General features: G+C 69.9%; 3 protein-coding genes across 4 annotated transcripts in view; all 3 read right to left on the bottom strand.

The window, feature by feature from the left end:
* Positions 1-86: 86 nt before the first annotated feature.
* On the bottom strand, positions 87-1,893 carry TAF10 (TATA-box binding protein associated factor 10). The gene is made up of 5 exons (XM_074920286.1): positions 1,692-1,893; positions 1,285-1,442; positions 1,015-1,079; positions 781-895; positions 87-262 (listed from the first exon to the last, which is right to left on the bottom strand). The coding sequence occupies exons 1-5, from the start codon at positions 1,891-1,893 to the stop codon at positions 173-175; spliced, it is 630 nt and encodes a 209-aa protein (XP_074776387.1). The 3' UTR covers positions 87-172.
* Positions 1,894-1,998: 105 nt separating this feature from the next.
* TPP1 (tripeptidyl peptidase 1) lies at positions 1,999-7,508 on the bottom strand. Its single transcript, XM_074933416.1, has 13 exons — positions 7,457-7,508; positions 7,115-7,204; positions 6,905-7,044; positions 6,671-6,821; positions 6,110-6,231; positions 5,243-5,442; positions 4,813-5,011; positions 3,768-3,956; positions 3,537-3,609; positions 3,180-3,300; positions 2,901-3,059; positions 2,685-2,822; positions 1,999-2,205 (listed from the first exon to the last, which is right to left on the bottom strand). Exons 1-13 carry the CDS (start codon positions 7,465-7,467, stop codon positions 2,065-2,067), a joined length of 1,734 nt encoding a protein of 577 aa, XP_074789517.1. The 5' UTR covers positions 7,468-7,508; the 3' UTR covers positions 1,999-2,064.
* A 3,447-nt stretch (positions 7,509-10,955) lies between these two features.
* DCHS1 (dachsous cadherin-related 1) overlaps positions 10,956-24,613 on the bottom strand; it is a 51,277-nt gene continuing 37,619 nt past the window's right edge. For both annotated transcript variants that reach the window (XM_074920297.1, XM_074920305.1), the window contains exons 12-21: positions 24,290-24,415; positions 23,899-24,108; positions 22,507-23,370; positions 21,942-22,055; positions 19,426-19,637; positions 19,181-19,335; positions 17,943-18,073; positions 17,203-17,489; positions 16,341-16,479; positions 10,956-16,074 (exon numbers count right to left, since the gene is read on the bottom strand). In XM_074920297.1, coding sequence (XP_074776398.1) covers positions 13,460-16,074; positions 16,341-16,479; positions 17,203-17,489; positions 17,943-18,073; positions 19,181-19,335; positions 19,426-19,637; positions 21,942-22,055; positions 22,507-23,370; positions 23,899-24,108; positions 24,290-24,415 — 4,853 coding nt within the window. In that variant the 3' untranslated portion in view covers positions 10,956-13,459. The remainder of the gene's footprint in view (positions 16,075-16,340; positions 16,480-17,202; positions 17,490-17,942; positions 18,074-19,180; positions 19,336-19,425; positions 19,638-21,941; positions 22,056-22,506; positions 23,371-23,898; positions 24,109-24,289; positions 24,416-24,613) is intronic.

Consider the following 24,613-nt stretch of genomic DNA (forward strand, 5'->3'; position numbering starts at 1 on the left):
CGGCAGAACGCGCAGCCAGGACCCCCCGGCTGGGAGCCCGACGGGAGAACAGGCCCTGCCCCCCAGCTCGTAGGCAGGAGACAAGGTGCCTTTCCACAAAACCAAACCTACCCAGCTGTTTAATGGCACAGAAGCGACTCTAAAAAAGTTCCCAGGGCCGATCCCTCAGTCTTTATGTGAAGTAATGCGGCTTCTTCACGTTGATGCCGTACTCCGCCAGCGCTGGCGTCAGGTCCTCCATGGTCAGCGTGTATTTCTTATCCTGCCGGGACAAGGAGTCGCGTCAGCCGCAGCAGGGACCACCCCAGCTCCTCAGAACTCGGCAGGTTTCGGGCGTTTCCCGCACAGGCTGTGCTGGGCTGTAGGCACAGGCTCACAGCAGCAGCTGCAGGGCTGTCGGGGGCATTAACCCGCTCCCAGGTACCCCCAGCCCAAGCGCTCAGCAGACAGAAACGCTCCGAGGGTCACTCGAGTCCCTAGAGACAAGCGACGTCACCCCACGAGGCCCCCAAACCGCACGCAGGTGCCGACCGGGAGGATTCCCCGGAGCTGCCGCCACACGCTCGCTCCCCGTCCACGTCCTTCCCCCAGAGCAGCGTCTCGGAGCTGTCGGGGGAGGACGCGGGGTGGAGGCCCCTCGGTCCCACGGGCTGCAGCTTCCCGAGACGCCCCCAAAGCCCAGCCGGGGGGTTTGCCCCAGTCCCTCTCCACTCCACCGGCAGGTCGTTAGCAAGTGCTTTGAGCCTCCCCCGGAGAGGAGCTCTCCCCTTCCCCTCCCACCTTGCTCTTGTTGCGGGAGCTGCCCGAGGCCGTCCCCTTCATCTTGCAGTGCTGCAGCGCGTCGTTGGCGATGTCAGAAATAAACTTCTGCGCGGCCAGAGAGATCAGTCGGATGCTGCCCGGCGGGGAAAGGAGGAGGGAGGGGGTCAGGCGGGCGGCACCGGGCACCGCCGGGGCCCCCAGCTACCAGAGCCCGTGCGGGGCCCCCCGAGGCCCCGCTCAGCCAACACTTACATGCGCGGGTCGGAGGCCTCGAACCCCGCTCTGTTCAGGTAGTAACCCGTGACGGCGTCCGGGATCTGCAGAGAGGAGCGGGAGGGGCTGGGGGGGCTGGAGAGCGGCTGGGGGGCAACTGGGGGGGCTGGAGAGCGGCTGGGGGGAGCAGGAGAGGAGCTGGGAGGGAACTGGGGGGGCTGGAGAGCGGCTGGGGGGAAACTGGGGGGAGCAGGAGAGGAGCTGGGAGGGAACTGGGGGGGCTGGAGAGGGGCTGGGCCCCCCGCGTACCGTAGGCGTGTAGTCCTCCAGCTGCATGAGGAAATCCACCAGCGGCGTGGTGGAAACCACCGGCTTGACGTCGCCGTTGGCGGCGCTGGGCGGCACGTAGACCCCGTTGGACATGGCCCCCTCCGGGGGACCCGCAGCCGCTGCCGCGGAGACCGGCACTGCGGGCACAGGGCGCTCAGCCGGCACCCGTGGCACGGGACCCCCCCGCGGCGCCCACGGGCCACCCGCAGCCCCCTCCCGGCGTTCACGGGACCCTCTCGGTCACGCCCCGGCGTTCACGGGCGCCCCGCGGAGCCACCCCCCCGCCTCCCGGTGCCCGCGGGCGGACAGGCCGAGCTCGGGGAACGGTCCCGTCCCGCGCCCCCCCCCCGCCCGCCCCGCTCCCCGCCCCCCCCCGCCGCGCTCACCGGGGCCCCTCGCGCCGGCCGCGCCGCCCTCGGCCCCCCGCGCCGCGCCGCCCACCGCGCCCGGGGCCGCCCCGGGGCCGCCGCTACCCACGGCGGCCGGGCCGGGCTTGATGTCGGCGGCGGCGGCGGCGGGGGGAGCCGCGGGGGGCGCGGGGGCGGCCGGGGCCGCGGCGCCGGGATCGGCCTCGGCGCTGCCGCTCATCGCCCGCCGCCGCCTCCCGCCTCCCCGCGCCTGCGCGCGCCGCCCCGGCCCCGCCCCCGGCCCCGCCCCGCCCCACAGCGCCCCCGGCGGCGCGGCGGGCACAGACGGAGGCGGGAGGGGCGTGGCCCCGCTGGTTTATTGGCATGTCCGCGCCCCGCCCGCCCCGCCGCGTCACGGCGGCAGCAGCGCCCGCAGCAGCCCGGGGAAGTTCGGGGTCCCCCAGCCCGTGACCGGGTCCCAGGCGGGGCCGGCGCAGAAGCCCTGTCCCTGCACGGCGCCGTCCAGGCACGAGAGGTGGCAGCCCTGGGTGACCTGCGGGGACGGGCCTCAGCGCGGCCACCCCCCCCCCCGCCCCGAACCCCACCGCAGGAACCCCCGCGACCCCGCCCGGCAGCATCCCCAGGACACAGGGACCCCCAACACCCTCGGCGGCCCAAGGGCACCCCATGGGGACACCCGCCCCCCCAGGGGATCGCTGTCAGCCCCAGGGGAGCAGCTCACCCAAGCCTCCCCCCTCAGCACCCCCCAGCCACTCTGGCCTCCCCAGCACACCTCAGCCCCCCGGCAGCCCCCCTCCAGCAACCCCAGCCCCACGGCACCCACCTGGCCCCCACCTGGCCCCCACGGGAGCCCCCCAGCACCCACCCAGCCCCTTGGCAGCCTCCCAGCCCCCCTCAGCAACCCCAGCCACACGGCACCCACCTGGCAGCCCCCCAGCACCCACTCGGCCCGGTCAGCCTCCCGGCACCCACCTGGCCCCCCCGGCACCCTCCAGCCCCCCCCCAGCTCACGTCATAGAGCGCAGCGTCGTGCCCCCGCTCCTGCAGCTGGTAGAGCGCGGGGTTGAGGAAGCCGAGGGGCGGGAGCCCCCGCTGCAGCCGCCGGTCGTTGATGAGGGCCACCATGCCCCCCACCACGGGCGTGGACGCCTGCCCCGAGACACCGAGGCCTCAGCGCCCGCCCGTGCGGCCCCCGCAGCCCTGCACAGGGCCGACCCCCCTCCTTACCGACGTCCCCGACACCCAGGGCAGCGGGATGCGGTTTGTCACCACCCAGTAGTTGTCGGAGAGGGCGGCCAGGTCGGGGTAGGCGCGGCCGCTGCTGTTGTAGTAGGAGCTGGGAGGCAGCTTCGAGGCCGAGCGCAGGAACCGTCCGACTGCGGCAGCCTGGGGGGAGCGGAGCGAGCAGGTGCCTGGCAGGGGGTCCCCTTCCCCGGGGCCGCTCGTGCCAGCCCTGGCCCCTGCCCAGCCCCACGCAGCCCCCGCAGAGCAGACGCTCCCCCCTACCTGGTAACCCGGCTGGGGGAAGATGTTGCTGAAGCCGCCGCCGCTGATGTAGTCCGTCACCTCTGCCGTCACCTGGAAGGGGTTCTTGAAGGACGTTCCCCCCACAGTGGTGACGTAGGGACTGGGGGGACAGGTGGGTGCCGCGGGTGGGCACACAGCGCCCGGGGCCCCGGTGGCACCCCGCGCACCGGCCCCCGGGCGGGGCTGACCCCCACGGGCGCCCCGGAGGGGTCACGGCCGGCGCCAGGCAGCGGCTGGCCCCGGGCCGGGGCTCGGTGCCAGCAGTGGGTTTCGGCTGCCCCGGCTGTGGGCAGCTCTGCGTCCCCACGGGACCCAGGGTCACCCCCCCGCACCCACCTCGAGGCTGGAAAGCTGGGCCGGAAGGTGTGTTTCCCACCGGGCACCCGTCGGCACCCAGCGCCGTCGTCACCTGCCAAATGACACGGACGGACGGGGTGACTCGGGTGCTCACACCCAGGAGCAACCCGGGGCTCTCTCCGCCCCCCAGGCTGGGGCTCCGGGGAAGGGGTCCGGGCTGCCCCTGGCTCGGCGCTCAGCCCTCCCCGCACCCCCAGGGCCAGCGCACACCTGAGGCAAACAGGATGGTCAAGCCCCGGGCAGCTGCCTTCATGAACTCGACGTTCACCCGCTCCATGTAGGCGCGGGACAGGCTGTCCTCGTCGTCGCCGTAGCTCACGGAGTGCACCCAGGGCAGCGAGGACATGTTGGAGAGCAGCAGCAGCCAGGCCAGGAAGGGCTCCTGGCTCTCATGCCGCCCTGCAGGGACACAGCGCACAGCGGGGCCGGCTCAGCTCCCCCGAGGACACGGGGCTCGAGGGAAGGTGGGGATGGCGCAGGGGGGCCCACGCCTCAGCAGCACCCCCGGCACCAGCCCCGCAGCCCCCGCCCTGCCCGCGGAGCAGAGCCGCCTCGGGGCTCTCCCGTGAGCTCCCGCGGGCAGCACGGCCGATGGCGGGGACGTCACCAGCTCTGCCAGCCGGTCCGGAGAAAGGTCACCCTGAGCCCGGGCAGGGCCTGCGCTCACCCACGGCTCCCCCGAGCACCTTGGAGCCGCCCTCGGAGCCAGGCAGCCATGCCGCAGCTCGGCCGAGCCCTGGTTCCACCCCTGTCCCCAGGGTCCCCTCCTGCCCCTCTCCCCGAGGGGAGCAGAGCCGCAGCTGCTCACACAACCACCATCGCTAACTGCACCGGGGAGGCGAGATTTAACTTCCCCGTGGGGGAGGCAGAGCCGGCAGCCCTGAGGGCGCCCGGTCGCCTGTTCAGCCAGTTCCTGATCTGGGGCAGACACTTTGTCCTACAGTGCCGTGGCCGTGCCTGTGCAGGCTGTTTCACAAGCCTGTTTTCTCAGCCTGCCTCACTCTCCTTCATCCGCTCTGCTGGTGGATTCATGAGCGAGAGATCAGCCCCAAAGCAGCAGGAATTCAATCATGAGAGGCAGTCGCTGTGCCCTCCCTGCAGGGACAGGCAGCAGAGCGGCGTGGCCGCCCCTCTTACAGGGCACTCCGGGTGCTGGGACTGCACTCAGGTGCAAAAGCAACTACACAGAGCAAGGGCAGAGCATTTCCCTACGAGCTGTCCCAAGGCGCGTGCCCGCGGGGCTGGGGATCGGTACCTGCGTTGCTGAAGACCCAGGTGGAGACGTTGGCGCCCGTGCTCATGATGTACTCCACGTCCAGGCTGGCCTCCAGGCCTGCCTTGCCCCTGCCCTGGTGCCCAACCACCTGGTCAACCTGGGAGCGGTGGCCAAAGCTTCTGCCAAAGAGCTGCATGAACTCAGCCAGGTCAGCCTGGTGGAAATACTGCTCCAAGAACTGGGGGGACAAGAGGAGTGGGTACGGGTTTTGTTTTCTGTTGAAACAACGAGGTAAGTTTTTTCTCCTTAGCAAAGCAGCCCAGCATGGGTCTGTGCACGCTCGCCCACCGTGTGTTCCCACCAGCCGCTGAGGGATCCTCGCAGCTGTCCTGGGGCTGCCAGAGCAGCACCAGCGCGTGGAATTCCCACGGCCCACGGGCCCCCGACCGGCACCGGCCCCGCCAGTTACCTGGGCGCAGGCCTGGCTGTTGTTGGGCAGCAGCCCGACGTCTCCTCCGGTCATGTTGTATCTCTTACGGATGACGGAAGGCGTCACGCCCAGGTGGAAAGCCGCTCTCCCCTCGCTCTGCTGCCCCCACTCCATCTCCTTCCTGGCCCAGGCCCTGCTGACCACCTTCCTCTCCGCGGGGAACCGGTGCAGGCCACCCACTGGGCGTGAGCAGGCAGGAGAAGCGGCTGTCAGGGCTCAGAGCTCCGGGAGAAGCATCAGGGCCCCTCGGCTCAGCCTTCACCATCCTCACTCGGGCTGTGTGCCGGGGCTGGCCGGCGCGGGGGAGCCCGTTCCCTGCCCCGAGTACTCCCCGGCGGCACAGCTCAGGCTCCCCCCTGCTAGGCCATGGAGCACCCCTCCGCTCTCCTCGCGGGAGGCCCCGGCAGCCCACACACAGGGCTCTCACAGGAGGGCGTTTTTCCAGCTCAGAAGCAGCCGCACACCCACAGAGAGGCCGCACCTGAACTCTCCACACCCACCATCCAGGCGTGGCAGCACCAGTAAGAAACGCTTTGGGTGCTGCCTGTCCACAGCACGGAGTGGTTTGGGTGGGGAGGGACCTTTCAGGGCCACCAGTCCAACCCCCCTGCCACGAGCAGCGACACCTTCAACTCGATGGGGCTGCCGAGAGCCACGTCCAGCCTGACCCTGAACGTGTCCAGGACGGGGCATCTGCCTCCCGCGCACAAACCTCCTCAGGGGGCCCAAGGGCAGGCGGGAGCATGGCTGCGGGAGCTGCCACACCGTCCCCCGGGACACCACAACGCTCGGTGCGTAACCTCCCACCCACCCCCGGCAGCCTGGGCTCCCCTGCGCAGGACGTACCGAAGTCAAGGTGCTCAGCCAGCTCCTCGGGGACAGTGTAGGGGAGCGGGGAGCGCACGACACTGCGCTGGCCCTTCACGTAGCGGTGGAACTCGGCCCCTGGCAGGAGCCGCTCGGCCGTGCTGCAACACAGGGACGGGCACCGCGCGGGGGCTCGCGCCGCCGTGCCCCTTCTCTGCCCTCCCCACCCTGCCTGCCGCTGGGACCGGTCGGGGACGAGCTCCACCTCCCCCCAGCGCAGCTGAGCTCGTGCAGCAACGAGCAGCTTCCGAACCCAATTCTGTCACCAAACCGAACCGCAGCCCTGACGTCCCCCGCGGCTCTACCCCCAGCCCTCCCCCGGGGACTCCGCGGCCACACGGGAGCGGGAGGAAGCGCGGGGCCGGCCCGAGGGCCTAACGGGCACACAGCCTCGGCTCCGGCGCTGCAGAGCGCCGGCCGCGAGCCCCCCGGCACCGGGCCCGGCGGGAACACAGCTCAGCCCCCCCCCCGCTGCAGCGGCAGGGACAGGCTCTGGCTTCTCCTGTCCTCGTGGGAAGGGCGCGGCCACCCCCGGCTCACCTCGCCGGCATGCGGCACTCCAGGAAATCGAGGGTGGCGACGCTCCCGCACCTCTCCACTCCGTGGCCTCGCAGCCACTTCAGCACCGCCATGAGGGCGGCGGGGGACGGCTGGACGAGGTCCCGCACCTGCTCCAGGGACAGGAACTTGCCTGCGTGAGGCACGGGGAGGTCAGGGCCCCCCGCCGGCGGGGCCCGAGGGGGGCGGCAGGGCTCGGGCACACACGGCCGGTACCGTATCGCGGCGAGCGGGGGTCCGAGACGGCACCGACGAGCTGGGCCAGGCGCGCCGTGTCCCGCTGCCGCAGGGCCAGGGTCAGCTGCACCTCGTGGCCGGGGTCCAGGCGGCCGGCGTGGGCCCAGCCGGGGGGCACCCTGCGAGCAGGCCGTGAGCGCCCCGCGGGCACCCGCGCCCCGTCCTGCCCCCCCCGAGCCCCGCACCTACCGGAACGGCGGCTCCGGCTCCGGGGCCAGGCCCGCGGCGCAGCTCCAGGCGGCTGCACACAGCGCCAGCACGGCGGCGGCCCCCCGGCACCTGCGGCGGGCGGGCAGGGCAGGGCGGGCACCGGCACGGCCCCGGGACTGCAGGTGCCCGCCTGACAACCCCCCCACCCCGCCCCGGGCCGGGGAGCCCCGCCTGACCCCCCCGACCCCGCCAGCCCGGGCCGGGCGCCCCCCGAGCTCCCCGCTGCCCCCGGCCCCGCTCCCCCCCGGTCCCCGTTACCGCCCGGCCCCGCTCCCTCCGCCACGCTTCACCCTCGCCCCCCGACCCCGTTCCCCCGGTTACCCCCGCGCCATCCCGCCGCAGCGCCCCGATCATGTGACTGCGGGCGCATGACTCGAGGTCACGTGAGGAAACCGAAGCCGCGGTCACGTGATGCGCGGGGCCCGATCCCCGCCGGTCGCGGCGGCCCGGACGGGCGGGTCCCTCGGGGCTGCGGCCGCGAGCACCGGGACCGGCCCCGGCACCTCCCGACCCGGTCTGTCCCGCCCCCATCGTCCCCGTCCCGCTCCCGGCGCGTCGCGGAGCCGCCACGGCGGCAGCGCGGGGGGGCCGGGGGGGACCGGGGGGTCCGGGCTGCTCGTGGGGGCGGCGCTGGGGGCTCCCGCTCAGGGGCTGGGGCCTTGCCCCGGGGGGGCCGCGGGGCCGCGGCCCGAGGGTCTGAGCCCCCCTCGGGGTCCCGCTGTGCCCTGCCCGGGGCGGGGGGTAGTGCCGGGGGGGTCCGCCCCGCGCCGGGCCGGGGGCTCGGGGGGGGCGCGCCCTGTGCCCTGCCCGCCCCTGCCTGCCGGGACACGGCGGGGCTCGGGGGGCCGCGCCGCTCGGCCGTGGGAGCGGGGGGGCTGTTGGCCAGCTGGCACGGTCGCCGGCAGCCGCTTGGCTCCCGCGGCCGCTGGGCTGCCGCTCTCGTTCCCTCCGATGCTCGTTCCCACGCTCGCCGCCTCCTCGCCCGGGTCCCAGACCCGGTGTCACGGCGCCGGCGGAGCTGGGGGTCGCAGGACGGCTCTGGCGGGGACACGGTGCGGCCCGACCCCCCGCCAGCTCGGGGCAGCCCGGGGGGTCCGGCGGCGCCCGGGGAGGCGGAGGGGCCGTGGCCCCCACCTGCCCCGGGCCGCCTTGGCTCAGCCGGGCCCGGCCTTGGCCCGGCCCCGGTCACACGCGGCGGCCGTGGCTCCGGCGCTTCCCAGTCGCTTTCCTGCTGCTGCCGAGCCCGAGCCAGGAGACGGACAATGGGAAAACCACCTGCCTGGCCCCGGCTCCGCGGCTCCCACGCCGGGGCGGGGCGGGGGGGGAGGCCCGGAGGGTCCCTCCTGCCTCGGCAGCAGCCCGAGGCGTCACCACGGGGGTGGGCGGGTGCTGGGTCGCTGGTGGGTGGGTGAGGGTCCCTCCCGGGGCCCCGGGGCCGCAGCAGCCCCTGTTCTCCGTCCCAGCCCGGTCTGCGCTGCGCGGGCCGACGCCGGGCCGTGCCTGCTGCAGACCTGTCCTGCTCCCCGGGGCCAAGGCGGGCAGCCGGGACACCCAGCGGGGCTTGACCGGCGTCTTGCCTGTTCACAGACGCCGCTCAGCGCCTCGCCGCCGCGGGGACCTCGGTGTGCAGCCCTCGGGCTCCCCCCAGCCCCTGCCCGGCCCCCGAGGCGCCTCCATCCCCGCTCCTGGGTTCCTCGTCTGCAGCGCGAGGGTCTGAGCGGGGCCCCGGGGCGCTTCTGCCCCGCGCCTGGAGGCACACGCCGAGCTTCCCTCCGTGGTTCAGGGCAGCTGGAGCCGAGGCTGCAGCCTGTGGGGCCGGGGGGGCGAGCAAGGGGGCTGGGGGGGTGCCGGGGCCAGGGGACACAGCGGAGAAGGTTTAGAGGGAGCAGCGCAGCACCCCCCGCTGCCAGCCCAGCCCTGTGCCCAGCCTGGCCCGCGGGAAGAGCTGTCGGCCGTGACCTTCCCGCGGCCCGACCCTCGCCCCGTCCCGCCGCGGAGGGCCTGGCCCGGCTCCCCGGGCCGGGCTGGCCGAGCTCCCCGCGCGGCACCGGCCCAGCACCGGCAGCTGTGGCCCGCAGGGACCGGTCGCCGCTCCGCTTCGGGGCGCGTTGGCCGGGGCCTGGGGCGCTGCCAGGGGGCCGCAGCCCACCCAGCTGTCCAGCTGGTTACAGCTTGGGGCTGCGCTTTAAGTGGGATGAGATTTGCAGGAGATTATTTCGTGGATCTGTCTGGCCGGCGGAGATTAGGTTGCCCTGACAGAGCTAATTACTCTAACAAGCGTCTGCTGCGAGCGCTCGGCGCGGGCAGGGGACGAGGGACCCTGAGCACCCAGTGAAGCTGCCAAGGTGTCCTGGGGGATCTCTGCTCGCCCGGGCGGGCTGCGTGCTGTTCCTGCGGGGGGAGCAAGCGTGCCCCCCCCCTCTGGGCAGCCGGGATCACCCGAGGTCGGGCAGTGCCGGGGAGAACAGTGACATCAGGGACCTTCCCGCTGGCCAGAGACCCCCTTGGCCTCAGCCGCGGAGCAGCGAGCGTGCCCGGGCATTGCCTTCGATGCCGCTCAGGGCGCGGGATGGCGCTGGGTCAGTGAGGGGGTAGCACAGAGAAGCGGCATCAGGCAGAGGAACCCCAAGAGCCCGGAGAAGGGGACCCTGTGCCCAGGCTGTCACCCTGAGGGCAGCACCGTCAGGGCGGGTGAGCGGGAGCTGCTCTCCCAGTCACAGCCCAGATGGGAGGGTCACAGCCGGGGGGCACGTCCTGGGGGGCAGAGTGCAGGGCGGTTGGGAAAGGTGCAAGACTTATTATGGGATGTTTAGCAGAGGAGCTAAAAGGTGAGCAGAGAGAGAGAGAGGGATCAAGGTGGTTGGGAAGGAAAAAATCAACAGGAAAACAAGGAAAAATGGGGAAAAGCATCTGGTCATGTGAATGGACTGATGGTCGTCGCATCTGTCTGGCTGTCCCGTGTCCGATGGCTGTGGAGCCCGTCACATCTTGTCAAACAGGGTGGGTCAGGGGGACTCTTCCCTGTGCCCGTGTGTGTCGGATATGTGCGGTCACAGGGCCGGTGTGCCCGTGGCACCAGCAGCTGGAGAGTGCGGGTCTGGGAGCGGGGGAGAACGTGCTGCTGCCGGGAGACGGCGATCGGGAGCGGGCAGCGAGGAGGGGACCGGGAGGGAGAGGAGTGGGCCACTGTGTGTGTGGTGGGACCACGGGGGAGAAGGCTGCCAGAGGGGTCAGGGGAGCCCTTGCCAAGGGCCAGAGGGACTGTGGGGTTTGGAGATCAACTGGAAACCACTTGTGTGTGTCTGTACGTCTGGGTGTTACACAACAGGGGCTGAGGGAGCCAAAAAGCTTCTGGGTAGACAGATTTCCTAAGCCCACTCGCCGCAGGGATCCACGGGGTGTGTGTCTGCCTGTGCTGGTGTCTGTAACGGGGGGTCTGCAGCAGCTGCAGTGGGGCTGCGGCCTCAGGGACTCGAACTGGGGAGACTGGGAATGTGGGGGCACTTCCTGGGCAGCGGCTGCAGGAGCCCCCGCGTTGTACAGGTCTGTTCCTGCTGACAGACCTGCTCCGGGCAGCGGGGGGAGCGGGACGAGGCTGGCGCTGCCGGTTGTGTCACACACGGAGACCCGTCTCGTACGCCCGTGCTGGTGCGTGTGCCCGCGGGGAAGCGCGCTCAGCCGGGCCGCGGGTTAGACCCGTGGCCACGGTGCTGCGGCAGCCTCAGCCAGGTCTGCCAGCCCTGCTGGTGCTTCTCCCCAGCACCCCAGGGCCCCGGTGCCAGCGCAGCGGCAGCCCCCAGCAGCAGTGAGCGTGTCCGTCTCTGTACAAACAAGTGTGGTTTATTAAGGCATTTCTTTGAGAAGTTGGCACTTGGGTCCAGGCTGTGCTGGAATGGCCCAGTGTGCAGGCCGGTGAGCAGCGCCCGATACATGCAGCTCAGCGAGACACGATACAAAAGGTACAAACAAAGTAGAAAACAGGAATTGTAGTACAATGTGTAAAAATAAATAACTGGAGGCTCCGGCTCCTGGCTGGGCTCAGCAGCCCATGTCTGTACCCCCCCCCAGACCAAAGTGGGGCTGCTGTGTGTCTGACGTGGCATGCAGGGGGTGACCCCTCCGTGTTCCCCCGTCCCAAACAGACGGCGGGAGCTGGGCTGCTCGGCCACCCTGGGCTGTGCAGGGAGCACACGGCACCCTCAGCGTGCTCCCCACGGCGCCCGAGCAGGACAGCCCGGCCTGGGGAGAGGGAAGGAGGGGTGCCCGTCCCAAGAGCCCCCAGGGGCTGAGCCAGGCAGGACCCATCCTCCCCTCCCAGGGCTGCCCCGGGGGCTCTGTGGTCCCCAGGCAGCGCAGGCCCGGCCCCACGGCCCCTTTGGTACCACCACGGCTGCTGCAGGCCCCTGTCCCCTGTGCCCAGGACAGGTCTCGGGGCTGCTGGCACCAGGGGCCCACCCAGGTGCGTGGAGGGGAGCTGGGTGCGCAGTGCCGTGGTGCGGGGACACCCACCCTGCAGGCTGGGCTGGGGCCGTGGCACAAAGCGGGAGGCTTCGAGCCAAGACTGTGACCTATGGGGCTGCGGTCACATGTGGTTCGTGGTGGGAAATGGGGAGGGAGTGGGCAAGAGTGATGGGTTGTGGCTGCTGTGATAAAACACTTGGGGCTGGGGTCGCAGCAGCGGTGCTGACGTGCTTCGGGCTGAGGCTACAGAGTGGGTCTAGGAAAAGTGTGACAGGAAGGAAACCCCCCAGAGCCCATCTCAGATGGCTGGGTGCCTTCCCTGGCACCACCAACACGCTCACGGCCAGGCTGCGCGTTCGGGGACGCCGCGGTGCTCCGCAGGCCCCGGCCCCGCGCCCTCCTCTGCCTGTGGGTCACAGCGGCCATGAGCACCCGGGGCCGCCGCGGCTGCGCTCCCAGGGCACGGGGCCACCGCTCCGCCGTGAGCAGCCGTGGCGGGGGCTGAGCGCGGGGGGGGCTGACCCCCCTGTGAGCACGATGCCAGCTGCAAGGCCGGCTGAGTGGCGCTGAGCGAGGATGGGGACCAGCCCCATTGCAGCGTGGCTCTATCCCCTGCTCACAGGGCGTGAAGGAGCGGTGCAGAGCACCCCTGCATGGAGGGCTGGGCCCGGGGGCGTTCTGGCACCTCCCCGCGTTCTGAAGGTGGCCCAGGCTGCGGGGCCCTGGGGGAGGGCGGCTGCCCAGCGTCCCACCTTGCGGCCCTGAGGCAACGTGCCAGTGCCACCCTGCCAGCGTCAGGCCGTGTGGGGTTTTGGGTCCCCCCCCAGCTCCCCTGCCCCTGCAGACTGGCCGCCAGACCGGGGCAGACGGAGCGAGAGGCGGTCACGGGCGTGTGCCGCTGCCGTTCCCGGGGCCCGGCCGTCGCGGGGTCGGCTCTGCCGCCGCCCTCACGCCGCGGGTCCCGCAGCCCCACCGCGCAGCCTGCCCGGTGCTGGGGCCCTGCCCGTGCCCGGTGCCCAGCCAGCCCCCAGCCCAGAGCGGTCCCTGGCCCCGGGGCAGCTTCTCCAAGAACAGGCTGAGCAGGGCGCCTGCCCCCCAGCCCAGGCCCTGAGGAACGGGGCTCCCCAGCAGCTCTCGGAAGATCCCTTACAGGGATCCCATGAAGCGGTGGACGGGCTTGAGAAACACCAGAGGATCCCCCTCCCCGCACCAGCCACGCACAGGCAAGCAGACAGCCAGCGCTGCCTTCTCCTCCCGCTCCAGCCTGGCCTGGGACGGGTCCCCCCTCACTCTCAGGAGGGCAGTTCAGCCCCCCCGGCCCCGCGGGCAGCGCGGGCAGAGGGGCAGGCTGCTGTGGCTGTGCCCGCCGAGCAGCACATCCCTGCCCCAGCAGCTCCCGTGGGGAAGGAGCCGGCGGGGCCGGCTCAGCGTCCTGCTGTGCCCGGGCCGCTGCCTGGCTCGGGCGAGGGGCCGGGGAAGGGCAGGGTCCACAGCCGGCAGCACCCTGGCCCAGCGGGGCAGGGAGCACCCGCCTGCTCCCAGCCTCCCTCAGAGCACTGCGAAGCACCGTCCTGCCAGGCGCCGATGGAGCCACCACGAGCAGTACAAGGAGCCACCGCCCTGGGGTGCTGGCGTGAGGATCCGCAGTCCACGGGGCATCCAAACCAGCACGGAATCTGCCAGACCACAGGGAGCGACGGGAGCTGACGGCCCCAGAGGACACAGGAACTCAGCCCAGGGAGGCCCCAGGCCAGGCAAGGTGCTGGGAGAGCAGGATTAGCACCAGGCGGAGCAGCCCCGGGCTTGGCACCGCTCCTGACCCCACGGCTGCAGGGTGGGGCAGAGGAGTCCACGGGCCCAGGTCTAAATCCTGAGCTCGGCCTCCTCGGGGGGCTCCAGCGAGTGCTCGGCACTGATGGTGGAGGCAGAAGGCCCCTGTGAGATGCCAAAGGGCGAGACCACGGGGGAGCGGGCAGCCAGCGGGGACAGCGAGGGGGAGAAGCTGGGTGACATGGCAGAGGACGAGATGGAGCCCTCGTGGCTGATGGGCGAGCGGCGCAGGGAGGAGGCGTGTGGGAAGGTCCTGCCCGGCGGTGGCTTGGGGGGCACGGACTTGGCACCTGGGTGGGCCACTGAGGTGATGAGGGGTGGGGGGTCGATGCGGGGCTTGGGCTCTGCCTTGGGCTTGGTCGGGAAGGGCTTGCGCAGGGAGCTCTCATCCTTGAGGCGGGCGATCTCTGTGAAGACGCTGGCCAGCGGCTGGAACTGGGGGCACCAGTTCAGCAGGTAATCCCAGTTGTAGCTGCCGCGGAGCTCCTCGTCACTGGCCACGATGGCGGTGAGCGAGCCCTCCACGGAGGGCTTGCCATCCTCCGGGAAGGCGTAGTCCTGAGGTTGGGAGGAGACGCTGAGGCCACAGCGCACGCCGAGGAAGGCGCTGCCACCGCCATCCTCGCGGTACAGCTGCGCGGGCGGCCCCGGCAGCAGCAGCCCGGAGCCCTTCTTGCTCTTGAACCACTGGGCGCTCTCCAGGGCAGCCGGCTCGCAGGAGATGTCGGAGAGCTGGTCGGCGTCTTGCTGGATGCCGGAGTCGGGGCCGCGGGCGGAGATGTGCTCCTGCATGGAGGCCGTGATGCTGGCCACGCGTGGGTACTCGTTGATCATCCGGATCTCGTCGTCCTCAGCGGCTTCGGCGGAGCCTCGGCCGCTGGAGTGCGAGGGGTCCAGTGAGCCGCCGCGCGTGTAGGGCCCTGCCGGCTCGCCCCCGTAGCCCGGCAGGGCCTGGTGGTAAATGTGCTCCCCCCCGGGGAGCGCCGGCTCCTCGCGGCCGAGCTTCTGCAGGGACCCGCTCTGCCCACGGCCCAGCGGCCCGTCCCCCTCTGGCTTCTCGCGGCCCCGGCGGTGCCGAGAGCGGACCAGCGCCAGCACGATGGCCACAGCGGCCAGCACCACCACAACCCCCAGTGAGGCGGCCACGGCCACCAGCAGCAGGTTGAGGTCCGGGGCCAGGCCGAAGGAGGTGTGCGTGACGTCGATGGTGACCTGCGCGGAGGCCGAGCGGGAGGCGGGCAGGGGGCTGCGTGCCTGCACCTCCAGGCTCATCTCGCGCGGCTCCCGCTTGGCGCGCCCGGCCCCCGCCTGGGGCTGGCTGTCCACGCGCAGGTAGATGGTGCCCGTGGTTTGGTTGATGGCAAAGTATGGCGAGGGCTTCGCCAGGGAGTAGAGCACAACGCCGTCGGCCCCCTCGTCCTCGTCTGTTGCCAGCACCCGCCCGATGCTCTGCCCTTTGTGGGCGCCCTCGGGGACCTCGAAGTTGAAGGAGGGGCTCAGGAAGATGGGGTCATACTCGTCTTCCCCTGTCACCAGCACCCGCACGGTCACCGTGGCGGAGGCGTTGCCAGCGTCGGTGGCCCTGACCAGGAGCTGGAAGGCTTTGGCTCGTTCATAGTCAAAGGTGAGCCGGGAGCGCAGCTCCCCGGAGCTGCTGTTGACGGTGAAGGCGTCCCGGCCCTCCGCCACTCCAGGCTCCCCCGCCGCTTGCTCCAGCACCGTGTACCGCAGCTCCCCGAAGACACCGGTGTCGGCGTCGACGGCGCGCAGCGTGGTGACCAGCGTGCCAGGAGGCAGGTTCTCCCGCATGCTGGCGCTCAGCACCTCCACCGGGAAGTAGGGCTTGTTGTCGTTGACGTCCTTCACCTCGATGGCTACCGGCACCAGTGCAAAGTGCCCACCCGGCGCGTCCGTGGCCTGCACCACGAGCGCGTGCAGCGCCTGGGCCTCCCGGTCCAGGGGCCGCGCCAGGCACAGGGCCCCTGTGCTCTCGTGGAGCTGGAAGAGCCCACGCTGGTCGCCTGAGCTGATGGTGTAGCGAACGTGGCCACGGGGCCCTGAGTCGGCATCGTGGGCCACCACGCGCAGCAGCTCCGTGCCGGGTGGCGCGCTCTCGCTCACCGCCGTGTGGTACTCGGCTCGGGCGAAGACGGGCGGGTTGTCATTGACATCCCGCACGGTGATGAGCACGGGCACTGTGGCGCTGCGCTGCGGCAGGCCCCGGTCCGATGCCGCCACAGTGAGGTTGTAGACCGGGATGGCCTCAAAGTCCAAGGGCTCCACGAGCACCAGGGCACCCTGCGTGCGGAGGTGCCCCCCGACCCAGGCCACCCGGCTCTCCACCTGGAAGGCATTGCCACTGTTGCCGCTGACGATGGTGTAGTCGAAGCCGGCGTTCTCCCGGGAGAGGTCGGCGTCACCGGCCTCCAGCGTCAGGACAGTGGTTCCGGGGCGCAGGTCCTCGGGGACGCTGGCGTTGTAGCGTGGCACCTGGAAGCTGGGGCTGTGGTCGTTCACGTCCAGCACCTGGAGCTGCACTGTGGCCCAGGATGAGAGGCTGGGAGAGCCGCGGTCGCGGGCCTCCACCACCAGGTCCAGAGTGGGCTGCCTGGCGTCGAATTCCACCCGCCGGACGGTGAAGAGGGTCCCTGTGAGGGCACAAAGCCAGAGTCAGCGCGGGGCCAAGAGGGAGCTGGGGAGGGCGTGAGGGGCGTGGGCTGGAGGAACGGGTGTCCGGGACGCTGCGCCGGGACTGCTCGGTGGCCACGGCACCACGTCTGCTCCACTGGCCACTCCAGAGAGCGACCTGGCGAGGGGCTGGGCCTGGGCCAGTATGGGGGCACCTCCCTCTGCAGCGCTGTCAGAGCCCCCCCCGGACGGGCCCCGCGTCGCAGCCAGCCCCGGCCCCGCGCACCGTTGCTGGGGTCGATGGCGATGTCAGGGCTGGGCACGGCCAGGTGGAAGGTGACGTCCCCATTGCTCCCCGAGTCTGGGTCGGTGGCGCTCACGGTGAGGATGATGCTGCCTGCGGGTGTGTGCTCCGGCAGCGTCACCTGGAAGAGGAGGAAGCCCCAGTCAGCGCCGGGTGCCCCAGGGAGGTGCCCGTTTCTCCTTGCCCGGAGGCAGCCCGCAGCACTGGGAGAAGGCCTGGGGCTGGCCAGCGCACCGACAGCCAAGGTGGCCCAGCTGGCCGCTGGCCGGGTCCCGTCTGCACAGCACCGAACCTTGTTAGTGCGGCTCCCACCCAGCTTCAGCATCCAGTTCCCAAACCTTTTCTCTGCTTTGCTCTGCTGTGCTGAAGAACTCCTTAATAGCTGATAATTTCTCAACAGAGGGTATTTTACACCAATCAAACCCGCTGGTTTTGGTGTGCCAAATGGCACATACAAACAGGCAGTTCCACTGGTCTGTGCTCTCACAGCCTTCGAGCCTTTCTGGGGCTTCCCAGCTTCTCGTCCCTCTGCTCCAGAGACACAGCACATTGCTTTCGTCCAGCGACCCGCCCGTGGGGCCCCAGGCCAGGTCTCACCACACATCCTTGTGCAGGTTGTGACGCAGCTCCCACCGCTCCCGCCCTTCCCACCGCTCCCACCCCTGCCAGCACGTGCCATCTGCTTGAGGGGTGTCGGGGTGCGGATGGAAGCCCAGGAAGAGAGCCCAGGCCAGGCTCAGACCCCTCCTCACGGGGATCTCTGCCTCTATGGCCGGGTGAGCAGGGCGGGAGCGGGCTCGCGTGGGGCGGCCGGCACTGCCTGGGACACCCGCGGGCGCGGTACCTGGTATAAGCCCTGGCTGAAGGTCGGTGCGTTGTCATTGACATCCTCCACGATGACGGTGAGGTTGGCCTCGGTCTCGTGGCGGGTGTCAGAGGCACGCAGGGTGAGGGTGTAGCGGCTGCGCTGCTCGTAGTCCAGCGGCGCCGTCAGGGCGATGCGTCCCCCGTATCGCAGCACACTGAACGTGCCCGCGGCGTCGCCATCCAACACCAGCGTGTAGGAGAGCGCGGGGCCCGAGTCCACGTCGTTCCCGGTCAGCTGGGCTATCTGTGTGCCCAGCAGCGTGTCTGTGCGGAGGAGAGGCGTGAGCAAGCGGCCCCGTCTCCCTGGAGAGTACCTGGCTCACGTGGGGGGAAAACAGCTCAGCCCAGAGCCTGAGCACTGGGGACAAGGTGGGGGACTCTGGGGGTCAAGGGTAAGGTCTTGGGAGCCAGGCAGGGCAGGTGGAGGCTGGCACAGGCACGGGGCACACGGACCGAGGACAGAGAGTGGGCAGGGTAGGCGCGTGCAGCCAGAGCCCCTGTGGTGCAGGCAGGGGCCAGGGCGGAGCTGGGGATTCAGCTGGTGCCACCACGGACAGGGCCGAAGAGCTCGGGGGTAGCACAAGCCAGCCCTTGGCACAAGGGGGGTTGGCACAAGCCAGCCCTTGGCAAGGGAACGAACGGGCCCCTCTGGGCCTTCTCCCGACCCACACTGCGCCGTCAGTGAGGCGTTACCTCACTGGGCCGAGCTGCACTTACTCTCTGGGACGCGCACCTCCCAGGGAAATGGGATGGTGGGGCTGTTGTCGTTGACGTCCATCACCACGACCGTCAGCGTGGCAGAGCCCACGAGCGGCGGAGTCCCTCTGTCCATGGCTGTTACCACCAAACTGCGGGCAAGCACCAGGGTCACCGCCGCGGCCGCACGTGCGAGGCAGCACAGGCAGCGTCTGGAAGGCGGCGGCGGGGCTGCAGCCTGTCCCTGTGGCACTGGAACCGTGCGCAGCGTCTGGCGCGTCTGGGGCGACGGATACGTGTGGAGCGTCTGGAGAGCACGTGTGGGGCAGTGGAAGTGTGTGCAGTGAGAGCACGGCGGGGCAGGGCAGCGGGTGGGTGTTTGGAGGGCAGCGGGGTCGTGTCCAGCACCCGGAACACCCGAGCGGACGGTGAATGTGGGCACAAGGGTCTGGAGCACATGGGGGGGGGGACGCAGGCAGGGCACGTGGTAGGGTGCAGCAGGACAGGCACCTGGAGCACATCTGGGTGCTGGGGAGCGCGTGAAGCCCCTCTGTGGAAGGGCGATGGGCATGTGAAGGGAAGGAACGCCCGAGGCCTCCCCACGCCTGGGAAGGGAGACCCGCAGCCCTTGGAGCACGCGCGGGCGGGCAGAGAGCGCAGCCTGCGCTGAAGTTGTTCCTTGTGCCTGGACGATGCACGTGTGAAAGGGCAGGGGAAGACTCGAATTCACTGTGTGCGGTGTTTGCCATCATCTTACACGCGTGTGGCCGGACTGGCTGGATGATGCCCGCAGTGTGTGCACACAGTGAGGGGCCCAGAGCACCTGGGCTGAACCCGGGAGGAGCTGCAAGAGGGTCCAGGGCAGGGCACAGCGCCCGGAGCGTGTGCGGCGGGGCAGAAGGGTGCAAGAGGCAGTGGGGAGGGACTGGGCGTACGTGGTCTGGATTGAGCTGGCAGGAAAGGGAATGGATGCAGGCTCTGAAAAGAGCCCACCGCCCCCCTCACAATCCTCCCCGATTTGCAGGGACCAGGCTGGACAGAGCACTGGCTCGTCCCAAGGCCATCTGTCGTGCCTCCAGCACTTTTGCTCCACACATTAACACTAAGTTCCTGCTGTTGGGCAAAAACATTTTACAGACGGGGCTGGGACAGCTTTGGGTGGCACGGAGTAGCAGAGTGTCCTCCGCAGCCCTGAGGGTGCTGCTCCACAGCTCTGCCCGCCTCGTATCTGCGGCAGAAGTCAGTCTGGCTCCACTCACCGGGTCTGGGACCAGATCTCCCTGTCCAGGATGGCAGCAGTGGTGATGGCCCCAGTCTGAGGATCGATGTGGTACAAGCCTGTCATCGGCAGGGACTGGTTGATGGCATAAGTGACCTGCCCGTTGGCTCCCTGATCCAGATCATCTGCCAGGACCTGCAAAGCCACATGAGAGACTCAGCAGTGCAGCCCTGGAGCCCTGCGAGGGCAGCGAGGCCCCGTGGCTGTTCGTGCCCCTGGCAATACCTGGATGACTGGTGAGTCGTAGCTCTGGGACTCCCAGATGAACGCCACGTAGTTCTGCAGCTGGAAGCGTGGCAAGTTGTCGTTCACATCTTGCAGGTTGAGGTTTATGGCCATAAAGCCGAAGGAAGCTGCTGTCTCTGCCTGGACCACCAGGCGCAGGCGGGGGCTGGCCTCGAAATCCAGGCTGCTGGAGTCCTGAACCGAGATGGCACCTGGGAGCAGGGAAGCAGCACAGTGGAACAGGGGCGAGTGGTGCCCCAGCACATCCATCTCTCATTGCCTTTCTTTGGTCCCTTGGCCTCAGGCCAGCCCTCTGCTCATCCGTCCCTTCCCGAACAGACCCACCGAGCACAGGGAGCTCCTGCGAGCCCTCCCCGAACAGGACGGCTGTCCCAGCCACAGGGACCTGCCCGGAGGATAAATCCTGCCCCTCGCTCAAGACACGGCCTCCGCTCCCACGGACCCGTGCGGTGGCCCTGCCGCTGCGGGGACAGCACCCGGGGTCCGGGCAGTTTCAGAGGGCTCCACGTCAAGCCCCTGCAGGAGCGACCAAGCTGCCAGCCCGGCTGGGGCTCAGGGCCCCCAGGCACTGCGGGAGCGCCAGCAGCTCTGCGGCGGGGGGTCCAAGGACAGACGTCCCTTCCCATCCTCCAGTGCCACTGTGCACCCGGGCTTCCGTCACGTCCCACCCAAGAAGGTGGAGAGCCCCAGAGAGATCCAGAAATGACTGCAGCATTGCCACGGGCCTGGAACCACGGGCACGGAGACACCCGAGCAGACGGGATGAAGGGATGCGAAGGGACAGGGATCGGAGCGGAGGGGATGTGACTCTGTGACCCCCCAGGCCGCAGCACGGCGTGGCAGCTGGGCCAGTGTCAGAGCCTCTTCCAGGGGCACCGCTGGGCACCGTGAGCCGCTGGTCTTCTCGCCCAGCCTGGCTCTGAGCTGGACAGACAGGACAGGACTTGGCTCTGGCAGCCCCATGGCCAGTCTGGGGGTCACCGGGGGTTCCTGTCACCCCCGGGCTGTCACAGCAGCCACGGACGCTTCGGCTGAGAGACCCGGGTACACTCGGGGGTGGTGACTGTTGGTTCGGAGACCTGGTGCTGGCTCAGGACCAGCCAGAACGGGGCAGGGTGCCACCGTCAGCCCCACCTCCATGGACAGAGCAGCCCCGGCCCAGCCCCGCGGCCACCAGCTGCTCCCGTCCACACGGCGGCCGCTCCTTCAGAGGCAGCGATCCCCGGGGCCGAGTGCGGGGACCTCTGTGAGCCTGCCCAGGGCTTTAGTGCACCAGCCCCGAGCTCCAGGAACCGCTGAGCCCCGTTTGGGGGTTACTCTGGGTGCTGGCGGGCACCGGGGGACAGGGGACTGGCAGCTGCACTGCAGGGCGGCGTCGGGCCCGTGGGGACAACCAGGCTGCAGCAGGGCCGCGGGTGGCTCCGCGTGGGGCTGCCAGGGCGCGAGGCTGCACCTCGGGCTCCTGAGGACTCGGTGGGCCGGATTGCCCATCACCAGGTTCAGCTGGTCCGGCTTCTCCTCGGAGCTCAGTGCCCGAGCTCTGGCTTTGCTGGCAGCGTGTGGCGAGCGAGCGGCTCGCAGTGACACCGGGGCAGCCTGGGATGGGGCATCTACCACCTCTCTGGGCAACCGGGTTCAGTGTTTCACCACCCTCACCATAAAAAATTGCTTCTTTATATCTAGTCTGAATCTCCCCTCTGTCAGTTTAAACCCCTTCCCCCTCGTCCTATCCCTCCCCCTGATGACGAGTCCCCGCCCCGTTCCCGCAGCCCCTTTCAGCCCTGGGGGGCCGCTCTAAGGTCTCCCCGGAGCCTTCTCTCCTCCAGCTGAACCCCCCAACTCTCTCAGCCTGTCCTCACAGGGGGGCTCCAGCCCCCCCAGCATCTCCGTGGCTCCTCTGGCCCCGCTGGAGCAGGTCCGTGTCCTTCTGCTGTTGGTGCCCCCGAGCTGGACCCAGCCCTGCAGGGGGGTCTCCCAGAGCGGAGCAGAGGGGAGAATCCCCCCCTGGCCCTGTGCCCCCCCTGCTCTGGGTGCAGCCCAGCACACGGGGCCTTTCTGGGCTGTGAGCACACATTGCCAGCTCATGCCCAGCTTTTCATCCACCAGTACCCCAAGTCCTTCTCCTTGGGGCTGCTCTCAATCCCTTCATCCCCCAGCCCGTGCTGATACTGGGGGCTGTGATATCCCAGTCTCTTCTGAACTACAGGGCAAGCACCAACCTCGCAGCAAGGCACCCCCCACCCTACCCTCAGCCAGGCTTTCTGGGGTGCCAAGGCACATGTGGCCCTTCCAGGGTTGTTCCTCACGCCATGGGGTGCAAAACAAGCCAGCTCGCCCAGTGCCTCTGGGCAGCACCCTGCAACCCACCTCACTGCTCCGCCTGGGCTACCAGGCACCCACCAGTGCCGCTGGCCCGCTCAGCACTGCTGCCCAGGCACTGGCAGAGCACAGGCTGCCTCCGTCCTGCCCCTCCCCGGGCGGCCCCGGTGCTGTACCTGAGCTGGGCTGGATAAGGAAAGCGTTCTTCTCATTGCCGCTGACGATGCTGTACGTGATGCGCCCTGAGGAGCCCCCCGTGTGCGTGGCTTGGATGCTCATCACGGCAGTGCCTGGAAGAGAGCGGAACGGCGTGAAGGGGCAGCAGAGTGCCAGGGAAGGTGGCAGCGAGGGCCTGGGCGGTGTGTGGGCAGCGCACGCCGTGCCGCAGGAACACAGCTCTGCCCGAGGACGCTGCTGCCAGCAGGAGCGAGACCTAATGGTAACTTTGGGCTGGGAGCCAGGATCTGTGTGGCCTGTCCGTGGGCCCTCGGTGGTCTCGCTGTGACCCTGAAGCCCTTCCAGGAGCAGCTGTGACTGCCTACACTGCTCTGAACCCACAGGGGTTGCCACCCTGGACCGCCTGGGCACCAGCCAGACTTCTGGGTCTGCCCAAAGCACCACGGGGCTCCCCAGTGCTCCCTGGTTTGAGTTTCCCACAGCCGTGCCAGCCCAGCGCCCCCTCCTGCCCCGTCCCGTCCCATTTCATCCCAGCACTCGCTGGTCGCTCTGCCCGGCTGGTACCTGGGGCAGCGTTTTCTGGCAGGGCCACGTCACTGGTGCTCCGGGGAAAGCGCAGCCCCCGGTACGGCTCCTCCTGCACGTGGATCACCACCACGCCGGTGGAAGAGAGCGCCGGCTGCCCCAGGTCTGTGGCCAGGATGAAGAGCGTCCGCTGGCGCTGGCTGAGCGAGCCCAGGGGCTGCAGCAGCTGGATATCCCCCGTGTAGGAGTTGATGGCGAAGGCAGGGTTGGGCGCGGCGAGGCGATACAGGATGGAGGCGTTGGCACCTGCGTCCCTGTCCTCCGCCCTCATGGTGGCCACGACCTGCTTGAGCGGCGTGTGGCGGGACAAGGCGACAGTGAGCGGGCTGTGCAGGAAGGCAGGGGCATGGTCGTTGACGTCCCGCACCGTGACGGTGACGCGCACAGCCGCGCTCTTGGGCTCCCACGGGGCCGCGTCCACCGCCCTGGCCAGGAAGCTGTAGCGGGGGTGGCGTTCCCGGTCCAGCGCCTGGGCGCTTCTGACGCGCCCGCTCTGCGGCTCCACCTGGAACGTGCCGAGGGACTCGTTGCCCAGGTAGTAAGAGACCTGCCCATTGGTGCCCTCGTCGGGGTCTTCAGCCACCAGCTGCAGCACCAAGGCACCAACAGGCAAGTCCTCTGGCACCTCCACCACGTAGCTGGCCTGAGCGAAACCAGGCGCGTTGTCATTGAGGTCCAACACCCGCACGTTCACTGCCATGGTGGCACTGCGCGGGGGGGTGCCGTGGTCTTGCACCACCACTGTGAGGCTGTAGGAAGCAACTTGCTCCCGGTCAAGGGCACGTGCCGTGGAGAGGACACCAGTGACTGGGTCGAGGCTGAAATCCTGCCCAGGGTCTCCATCTGGGAGAGAGAGGGGGGGGGGTAACAAGGCAGCATGACTATAACTGCTACGAGGAAGGACCTGCCCTATGCTGCCCAGAGAGGACACTGTGAAATCCATCCCAGCGTGGCCTGGCAGGGAGGGTCGAGTGAGCTGTTCCCTGTAAAGCCCCAGTGGGACTGAACCTCCTTGGTCCAGCCCCGTGTGTGTAAGCACAGGCCAGTGCTGCTGCCACAGATAACGCACGGGGTGGTAACGGCAGAGATCTCCCTTCGCAACCTGGAAACTCAGCGGGTCAGAGCAGCCAAGAGAGGCAGGGAACGAGTCCAGGCCTGGGGAACCAGACAAGAGCCTGGGGAACGAGGGAGTGCCGCCTGGCCAGGTCTCGGGGTGGTCTTCACTGGGGGCAGAGGAACCGGAGGGCTGAGGGGGCATCAGCAACGTGTAGGGGAGAACTGAAGCGGAACAGACACTGCCATGAGCCCCCCGGGGTGACAAGCCCTCGCCTCCTGCTGAGATGAAGGCACAGAGCTCCCTGCACACCTCACCTGCCACGTGGTACTCCAGGCGCCCGTTCTCGCCTCCGTCGGGATCGGTGGCCCGCAGGGTGTAGAGTGCCACACGGCTTTGGTTCTCAGGGACCTCCACGGAGCAGGATGCACTCTCCAGCTGTGGCGCGTGGTCATTCTCATCCCCTACTGTTATGCGCACCGTCGCCTTGGAGAGGTTGGGGGGCAGGCCCCCATCCCGAGCATAGACTGCAGGGACACAGCAGGAGCGCTGCAGGCTGCCCTTCTGCCTGGCCGCGTCACACCCCAGCGCCCGGTCGGTCACAGGGGCAGCCAGGCACGGCCACCCCACAAGCCCCACAGACCCCCATCGCCTCCCCGCGCCCCCCCACCCCGAGCTGCCGCCCCCCCCGCAGCAGCACAGCCCTACCCGTCAGCACGTGCTGCTCCTGCTGCTCGCGGTCCAGGGGCTGGGTGGTGACAATAAGCCCCGTCTGCGGGTGGATGGAGAATGGCCCCCCCGAGAGGCCCCCGTAGGACACCTGCCCGTTGGCACCTGCGGCGGGAAGGCGGTTGAGGGCAGTCCAGCAGCAGCCCCCGAAGCCTCTCCCTCAGCTCACTGCCCCGCACCTCCCTCCTCCCGGCCCCGCAGCTGTTGGCAGAGGATGATCTCGCTCCCTGCTGAGCAAAGCCGGGGCAGAGCTGTGTGGCGGAGGGAGGTCCCAGCCCAGCTTGTGGAAGGGAAAATGGGCCA

Source organism: Athene noctua, chromosome 1 (genome assembly GCF_965140245.1).
Source record: "Athene noctua chromosome 1, bAthNoc1.hap1.1, whole genome shotgun sequence".
NCBI classification, from domain to species: Eukaryota; Metazoa; Chordata; class Aves; order Strigiformes; family Strigidae; genus Athene; species Athene noctua.

Coding starts and splice junctions, on each gene's coding strand:
- TAF10 (XM_074920286.1), bottom strand. CDS start 1,893: ATGAGCGGCAGCGCCGAGGCCGATCCCGGCGCCGCGGCCCCGGCCGCC. Junction 1,080..1,284: donor TGGAGGACTACACGCCTACG/GTACGCGGGGGG, acceptor TCCTCTCTGCAG/ATCCCGGACGCCGTCACGGG. Junction 263..780: donor GCTCCCGCAACAAGAGCAAG/GTGGGAGGGGAA, acceptor TTGTCCCGGCAG/GATAAGAAATACACGCTGAC.
- TPP1 (XM_074933416.1), bottom strand. Junction 3,060..3,179: donor TCCCCCAGCCGGGTTACCAG/GTAGGGGGGAGC, acceptor CGCTCCCCCCAG/GCTGCCGCAGTCGGACGGTT. Junction 2,823..2,900: donor CCTGGGTGTCGGGGACGTCG/GTAAGGAGGGGG, acceptor GTCTCGGGGCAG/GCGTCCACGCCCGTGGTGGG.